General features: G+C 40.9%; 1 protein-coding gene across 1 annotated transcript in view; it reads right to left on the bottom strand.

Moving 5' to 3' along the window:
• LOC110017399 (CD209 antigen-like protein D) overlaps positions 1-7,647 on the bottom strand; it is a 73,303-nt gene extending 65,656 nt beyond the window's left edge. Inside the window, exons 1-4 of the mRNA XM_023951047.1 lie at positions 7,454-7,647; positions 7,269-7,370; positions 5,657-5,791; positions 3,563-3,708 (exon numbers count right to left, since the gene is read on the bottom strand). Coding sequence (XP_023806815.1) covers positions 3,563-3,708; positions 5,657-5,791; positions 7,269-7,370; positions 7,454-7,628 — 558 coding nt within the window. The 5' untranslated portion in view covers positions 7,629-7,647. The remainder of the gene's footprint in view (positions 1-3,562; positions 3,709-5,656; positions 5,792-7,268; positions 7,371-7,453) is intronic.
• Between the last annotated feature and the right edge of the window lie 1,108 nt (positions 7,648-8,755).

Genomic DNA, 8,755 nt, shown 5'->3' with positions numbered 1-8,755 from the left:
TGTCCATGGATTACATGAAATCTTTCCACCTTTGTCATGGTAGGGAGAACACGTCAAAGTAAGGGTGGGCTCATCTAAAATAGCACAAGGGATACCTAAGCTTTGCACTGAGTGAAGTTCAGTGTGATGTATTGTTTGCCTTCCTTACCGAGCGTCATATTTGGACCTGATCTGTTGTCTCCTGACCCTGTGTCTGACTCTACACAGCCTTTTTTTTTTCATTCAAAAGCTGCCTCTGTTAGCTCAAAACTGTCCCAGAGCTCATCTGTTTGGAGACATGGTCTTCCCGGGAGACACGGATCTCCTGAGTCCGGCAGCTCGCTCGCTAATGCAGAGCAGCCGTATGGACTGCTGTCTGAAACGGGAGAGCACACCATAACAAAGCACTCTCGCCTGCAAACACTGTGCTTTGCACAGAGACGTGGTTCAGTCGCACAGAACAGCTGACTGGTTCCAGTGTTCCACCACATGACGCAAAGCCAGCGCAGTAATGACCTACAATCAGAATAATAAACTGTTTATATGCACCATGATCGTATCAACAATCGGCATAACACACCTATCTCAATTGGAAAGAAATTTTGATCCGAACGAGTCTGATAAGGGCAGAGTATTCTGAACGGTGTGTTTACATGGCGCGTGTTTTTTCTGATTACGCGTTTATTCCGATTATTTTTGTCCATTTAAACGCAGGTTTGTCACCTGTAAACAACAACATATATACGGATACTTCTATTCACTCTGGTGCCAGCTCTTTGGTCTGATTTCATGTTGCTGTGACTGTCAGAGTGAATTTCTGAAGAGTACTGCTGTGTTGGATTACTGTGAGTCTTTTGTCTTCTTTTCCTTTTTTTGTGTCAGGAGATTTTTGTTGTCTTGTTTGTAGAAGTTCTTCTCAAGATTTGGATTTACCTGACTGCTCTCATCTGGACAGATTGAAGTGTATTATGTCGTGTGGAACTAGTTCTTTTTGGAGTTTTGCCTTTTCCTCTTCCCCCTGAGGAAGAACCTCTTAGTCCTACATTTGACTTCCTATCGACTATTGTCTTAGATTCTGATCAAATTATAATATTAGGGGATTTTAATATTCACGTTGATGACCCCAGTGACTGCCTAGGAAAGGCTTTTGCAGCTTTATTAGATGATGTTGGTTTCACCCAAAGTGTGAATGAACCCACTCACTGTCATAAGCACACCCTGGACCTTGTTCTAACCCATGGTATAGAGATCAGCCAGCTGAGTGTCCTTCCTCTTAACCCCATCATTTCTGATCACTTTATGATTACCTTCCAGCTTACACTGGAACATCCTTCTGCCCCAGTGAATAAGAAACAGCTTAGAAGAACCTTAACTGACCGTTCTGTGTCTGAGTTTAGACACACAGTTCAGCCAGTACTTAGTGATATTCTGAGAAAATACTCTGAGACCAGCTCCCATAGTTTCAGTCCTAATATAAATGACCACTTTGTTAATGATGCCTTACAAGCCCTCAGGAGTACACTCGATGTTGTTGCCCCCTTGAAACCTAAGTTCGTCAGACAAAACCGAGTAGCACCGTGGTTTAACGCTGAAACTCGTTCTCTTAAACAAGAAACCCGTAAGTTGGAAAGGGAATGGCGCCGCTCCGGTTCAGAGCTGTCTCTGGATATCTGGAAACATAGCCTATTAAATTATAAAAAAGCTCTGCGTAGAGCTAGAAGCCAGTACTATTCAACCTTAATATCAGAGAATGGAAACAATCCAAGATTTCTTTTTAGCACTATTGCTAAATTAACTCGCAGTCAGAGCTCAGTAGAACCACATGTTCCTGTTTCTCTCAGCTCTGATGATTTTCTTACATTTTTCGACAGTAAAATCTCAAATATTAGACATAAGTTAAATCAAGTTATTCCTACTATCAGCCCAGAACAGGCTGAAGCGGTAGAAATGGAGGCCTCCATAGAAACCTCTGTAACATTAGACGGCTTCACTGCTGTGGATCAAGCGGAAATAACATCAATTATTACGTCCTCCAAATCCTCAACTTGTCTGTTAGACCCAATTCCCACTAGACTTTTTAAAGAAACTTTTCCCCTAATTAATGATCCCATATTAACAATGATAAATGCCTCTCTGGAAACGGGTTACGTGCCACAGTCTTTTAAATATGCAGTTGTTAAACTTCTTCTGAAAAAGCCCAGTTTGGATCCTAGCATCTTGGCCAACTATAGACCGATATCAAACCTGCCCTTTATTTCTAAAATCCTGGAAAGAGTTGTAGTTAAGCAGCTTTACTGCCACCTACAGGACAACAGCCACTTTGAAGACTTTCAGTCGGGGTTTAGACCTCACCACAGTACGGAAACTGCACTAGTTAGAGTCTCTAATGACTTGTTATTGGCCTCAGAAAAGGGTCTACTTTCTATTCTGGTCCTGTTGGACCTCAGTGCAGCCTTTGACACTATCGACCACGGTATTTTACTCCATAGATTAGAGCAGGACATAGGGATCAGAGGATCTGCTCTCCAGTGGTTTAAATCCTATCTGTCCGATAGGTATCAGTTCGTTAATGTAAATGGCCACTCCTCTCAGTGCACTCGAGTCAACTATGGAGTCCCACAGGGCTCAGTCTTGGGACCCATCCTGTTTACGCTTTATATGCTACCCCTAGGAAACATAATCAGGAAACACAGCATTAATTTTCATTGTTATGCCGACGATACGCAGTTGTATTTATCCATGAAGCCTGACCAGAATGACCAGATAGAGAAACTGAACGCCTGCATCAGAGACATCACCTGGCTGTGGATCCTGCCTCTGGCTCATCTCTGGCTCGTCTCTGCTCTGTACCTGACCGAGTACCTCGCCTCTGCTCCTGCTCCTGCTCCTGTCTGCTCCTGTGGTTCCTGTCTCCGGCTCGACTCGCGCCTTTGACTGTCCCCACAACCACGGCTGGATGAAGCTCGTCTGCTGGACTTTTATATATGTAGTTGTAGATTTAGATAAGTTAATTCTTCTCTAAGATTTCTGGTAAATCGCCTGTCCGTCCTGGGGGAGGATCCCTCCTTCATGTGGGCACCCCTGAGGTTTCTTCGTTTTTTCCGGAATCCGGTTTTTTTGGGAGTTTTTCCTTACCGCGAAGGGGGGTCTAAGGGCAGGGATGCCAGTATAGCTTAGTCAGTTTGTTAGTTCATTTTAGTATTTTTCTATTGAACTCTTTGTATTCGTGATCCTTTTGATTTCATGTTTTACTTCGAAGCCCATCGAGACGACTGTTGTTGTGATTTTGGGCTATACAAATAAAATTGAATTGAATTGAATTGATATATGCTGTAAGGATGGCTCTGTCATTTTTATCCCTGCAATTTCTGTTTTCCCTTACTAACTCTATCCTGTGTTTTAGATTTCCTCAATGTGGGGCTGACTGCAGTTATCACTTCCTCCTTTGTTTGGACTGATTTGGGTTATCCTCACTAAATAATTATATTATTGTTTTTGTGTAATCTCTGTTGTAAAGATGTTTTTTTAGTATTATCTTTAAAAAAAGTAACCCAAAACAGACACAAACTAAAGAAACAAGTACCTTTTCACCTTGGGTGTTTATCACCACCAGATCAGCTCCTCTGGCTCTGCAGGACTCTCTTGCTTCATCCCAGGACTTAGACTCCACAGAGAAGAAGTAACAAGAGGAACCAAATCTGATCCATCCTGCAGGACATCCTGATTTCCCTGGAGTACATTTGAAATGTAAAGCAACTCACAATTAGCACATTACTCAAAACAAGCAGATTTGATTTCTTTTTCATCCACAGATTCTGAATTTGTGCAAAAGCTCAGCAAAATTTTACAGAAAGTCACTTTCTGTCCCTCTTACTTTGTGTCAAGAAATGGTTTTATTACCTATCGAGTATTTTTAAATCAGTTACAACATTAGAACCTGGCCTGTTATGTGCTCTAATACCAATTAATGAGGAAGTTTTTGTTAACTTTACCAAAGTTGCACATCAAGCTTAACAGCCTATAGGTGTTAATGGCAACTAATGCAGCAAATATGGCAAGATCTTTTTTCTTTACAGTCTTAGTCCCATTCACCCACACAAACACACATTCACACACTAATGGTGGCTCCACTGCTGAACACTGGTGCCAACCTCAACCACTGAGAACAATGTGGGGTTTGGTGTCTTCTTCGACACATGAGCAGGCAAGGTGGGAACTAAACCTGCAATCCTCAGAACAGAGATTGACTGCTCTACCTATGCACCACAGTGTCAAGTTAAAGTTTTAACAGAATAATAATTTGAAAAAAGCTGTTATTATCAATCAATTTGTTTTCTTACAATTGACTCCAACAACTTTATCACACTAAGTAAACTTTTACCATTATTAATTTTCCTAATTGTTATTTTTTTATTCATAGCTTGAGTTCCATGAAATAATAGAAGATGTTACTTTTATCCATCCATTCATATTCTTCTGCTCATCGAATGGGTGGTGGGGGCAGCAGTCGAAGCAGAGATGCCCGGACTTCCTTCTTCCCAGTCTCTTCCTCCAGCTCTTCTGGGGTGACCCCAGGTGTTTCCAGGCCAGCCAACAGATATAGTCTCTCCAGCGTGTCCTGAGTCTTCCTCTGGCCTTCATCCACTGGAAAATGCCTGGAACATCCAGACCACATGCCCGAGCCACCTGAACTGGATCCTCAGGATGTGAAGGAGCAACGGTTCTACTCTGAGCTCTCTGCGGGTGACCGAGGTGACCCTGTCTCTAAGGGAGCACCCAGCCACCAAACGGAGGAAGCTCATTTCAGAGACTTGTATTAGGGACCTGGTCCTTTCAGTCATGACCCAGAGCTCATGACCATAGGTGAGTATTAAAAAGAACGAAGATCGACTGGTAAATTGAGAGTTTTCCGTTCTGGCTCAGCTCTCTCTTCCCCCCAAAGACCATAATAACAAACGCATAACAGCAGATGCTGCTCCCATCTACCCGTCGATCTCACGCTCTGATCTTTCCTCACTCGTGAACAAGACCCTGAGATACTTAAACTCCTCCTATTGTGGCAGGAGCCCTACACCCACCCAGAAAGGTCTAACTACCTGTCTCTGGACATGGCCTCAGACTTAGCTGTGCTGTCCCTCATCCCACCCCCTTCTCACTCTGCAGCAAACCCCAATACATGCTGGACATCCTGGCTCGATGAAGCTAACAGGACAACATCATCTGCAAAGAGCAGAAAGGAAATCCTGTGGTCCCAAAACCAGACTTCCTAAGGCCCCTGGCTGCGCCTAAAAATGATGTCCATAAAGAGTATAAACAGAACCAGTGATCGGGTCAGACTGCCTGCTGGCTACGAGGACCAAGCTCCTGCTCCGGTTATACAGAGACCGGACAGCCCTCAGTAAGGCTCCCCTGACCCCACACTCCCAGAGCACCCTCCACAAGATACCATGGGGTCAAACGCCTTCTCCAAATTCATAAAAGACAGAGACTGGAGGAGCAAACTCCCACGAACCCTCTAGCACCCTAAAGAGGGTGCCCAGTTGGTCTACATTATCACGACCAGGACAGAAACCACGTCCCTCCAGATGCCTTCATTGCCCACATGGGCATTGAATATTCTCAGGAGAACAATGAATCTTCACAAAGTAGATTTTTACTTCAGGATTTTCATACTTACTTTGTTTAAAGTCCATCAGCTTCTTGGTTGTTTCAATGAGGCTGGTATTCATCCTCTCAAAGACAGCATTCAGATGCTCAGTCAAATTTTCTTTGCTGTCAGAGATTTCTGACAAATGTCTTACTGTGTCACCATCTGAAATGAATTCAGGCCAAAAAATCTTTATCAGTGACTTAATGACATAATGGATAGTGAAACAAGTGCAGTTAGCTAACAGACTGTCAGTGTAAAGGTGCACAGACAAGATTGACATTATTACCCAACAAGCTGATATAAGGCAGACTTGAAAAGTCTGTTGGTCTAGAGTAGACTCTAGATTGAGTCCGATTAATTTGGTCGGGATCTCATTGTTGCTCCATTACTCTGTTTACATCCCCTAATGCCAGGCTTTTATGGTTTTGGTTCAGTTGTTCCACTTTGAGCATGGAGCATATTCAGACTGAGGAAACTCAGAGCGAACTGATTGGAAACAAACCAAGACCACATCAAAAATGGGTCAGAGACCAGGTAGCACTTAGTCATATTCAGACTAAAGATTTGTTCCAGATTATTGGGGTAAACATTTGACTAGTTCATTTTAAACAAATCAAACGTGTCCAGTCTTAATACACCCTGAGAAATGGGAGCCTAAAGACAGATCTCCATGGAAAACATTCTTCAAAAACACGTTATTTTCATTTTTCTCTTCTGAGCTGATATTTTTAAAATCATTAGTGAGACTGATTTGTTACACAAGTCTTTGTACCACATTTTGTTTGCTTATACAAGGAAACAGTTATTACATTTAGAAACAGAGATTTACATGTAGTTTCTTGCAAAGATTGCTTAAGGTCCTGCTATAATAAAAGCTAAAAAATGTCAAACATAAAACAGATCTTCATTTGACCTGCCGACCCATCGTTCTTTTCTTAGCTTTTACACTGAATATAGTCTCGAATAGACGGCAGAAAAAAATGTAGACAAAAATGTATTAAAACTCAGATTTTGAAGCATCCATGACCACCTGAAACTCCTGAAAATCGTATTTGGCTTCTTTGACCTTGTTGCACAAATGTCTAGTTTGACTGGTTCATCACACTTACGAATCCCACCTCTTTCTGTTTCTGCTTTCCTTACAATTTTAACTTAAATAGTTCTAGTTTATTTTAAAACATGAACTATAGTGTTGCCTATACCACTCCATGTTGTGTTATAATAACACAAAAATTTTCTACAAAAACAGTGAGCCAAGTAAAAAAAAGAACTATTTTAAAAATAAAAAAATCCATAGGCAACTCATAAAGCATCCTATAGTCAGACTTATTATCTGCAATGAAATTTTTTTTCAACAAATGTTTTCCTTTTTCAATCCTCCTATGAAACATGTTTTTGGACTGTGGGAGGAAGAAAATAACCCGTGTGTGTGCGGGGAGAACATGCAAACTACACAGAGAAAAAAAATTCCCAGCTGGGACTTAACTATTTGAAACAAAAGTGTAAACCATCACATTACCATGCAGCCTCTAATTCTACAACTTAGTAAAAGGCAAAAAATGTAATTACATTTTTGAATTGAATGTCAAACGACAGAATCTTATTGTCACATTTGGTCTATTGTGAGTTAAATACTCACAGAGGAGGCCGAGAATGACGAGTCCAGCCATAAGAAGAACACTCAGCATCACCATGAAAGTAATAACACTGAGATAGCATCTCCTGTTGGACTTGATGGAAGCTACAGGGGGAAAATTATAACTGAAAGCACAATAGAAAACATAAAGTGAATTCAGGTTGTTTTATCTGTGAGTTCACTCTTACCTGATGGATTTGATATGGAAACCTGGCAGACAGGATTTTTGGAATCAAGATTTCCATAAATGGCTTCCATTTTAAGGATGCAAAGTCGAAGAACATGTGAAACACTTGGCAGACTGATGTGTTCCCTGAACAATTTTTCCTGCCACAGGTTGTCATAGATGCGGTGGAAAGTCATTGTGACAGGAAGCCTCGATGAAGTGAATCTAAGTGGGGTTACTAAAACAGAACAGAAGTTCCGCTTTTACTGTTTTATTTAACTTGTCCTGTCCAACAGCTGAGCAAACAAATGTAAGCTGAAAGCTTCTTGTGTTGGACAGACGTTACTGTGACAATAGGGGGTTATGAATCTTCTGACACTTGTATACACAAAGTCAGTGGGGGACCGTGCATTACACACCTTGGCTTTTAATAGTGCTACGTCTGAATCACTTTAACACTGGCACTTTAACATTGGCAGTTGGGTCATCTTGAACCACTAGACAGTGCGCTGAACCTTTTTTCTTCAATGATTTGTGATCTTCACTAGTTTTCATGGATTACATGAAATCCTCTTCACCTTTATCCACCTTTGTCACGGTAGGGATAACACGTCAATGTAAGGGTGGGGTCATAGGATAACACAAGGGTTAATGAGGAGTTGAGGGGCTCTAAATAAACGTAATAAATCGCTATACAAATGAAAACAACCTCATAATTTTCGAATATAATTAATCATATTGATAATTTCACTCACCAAAATATCTAATTATTTGAAGACAAAATCCATCCTCCTCACATTCCACATCCCCTCAGTTTGTTTGTTTCATAAATTTTCTAAGAACTGTCTTTGGATATTGAATGTTAATGGTTTCCCACTGGCTTTGTATAGAAGTTGTGCGGTGTAAAAATCAACAAGGCCATAGCTAAGACTCTAAAGTTGTTGCAACAGCTGCATATAAAAATACCTGACAGATGTTAAAACTATTTCCTGACACCAAGCAGGAGGAACAGAAAGTGTCTTTTTGCGAAGTTCTGCAGAACATTGGAATTCAGATTTTGTAGATAAAAACAAACAAGTTTTGCTTGTTTTAAATAATGTGTTTAGTGTGTTGTGCCTAACATTTTACGAAATTATCATTATTCTTGTTACTGTTGTCTAAGCTCTGTTATTAAGATATTTCTTTTATATTTCCTCTGAAAAATATGTAATCCAAACAGACATGAACTAAATAAAACAATGTACATTTCCGTCATTTGTGTTTATCACTGTCAGATCAGCATCTCTGGCTCTGCAGAACTCTCTTGATTTATCCCAGGACTTAG

Source organism: Oryzias latipes, chromosome 21, assembly GCF_002234675.1.
Source record: "Oryzias latipes chromosome 21, ASM223467v1".
Lineage (NCBI taxonomy): Eukaryota > Metazoa > Chordata > Actinopteri > Beloniformes > Adrianichthyidae > Oryzias > Oryzias latipes.
The sequence above is the reverse complement of the archived record's forward strand: the minus strand, read 5'-3'. Positions and strand labels throughout refer to the sequence as shown.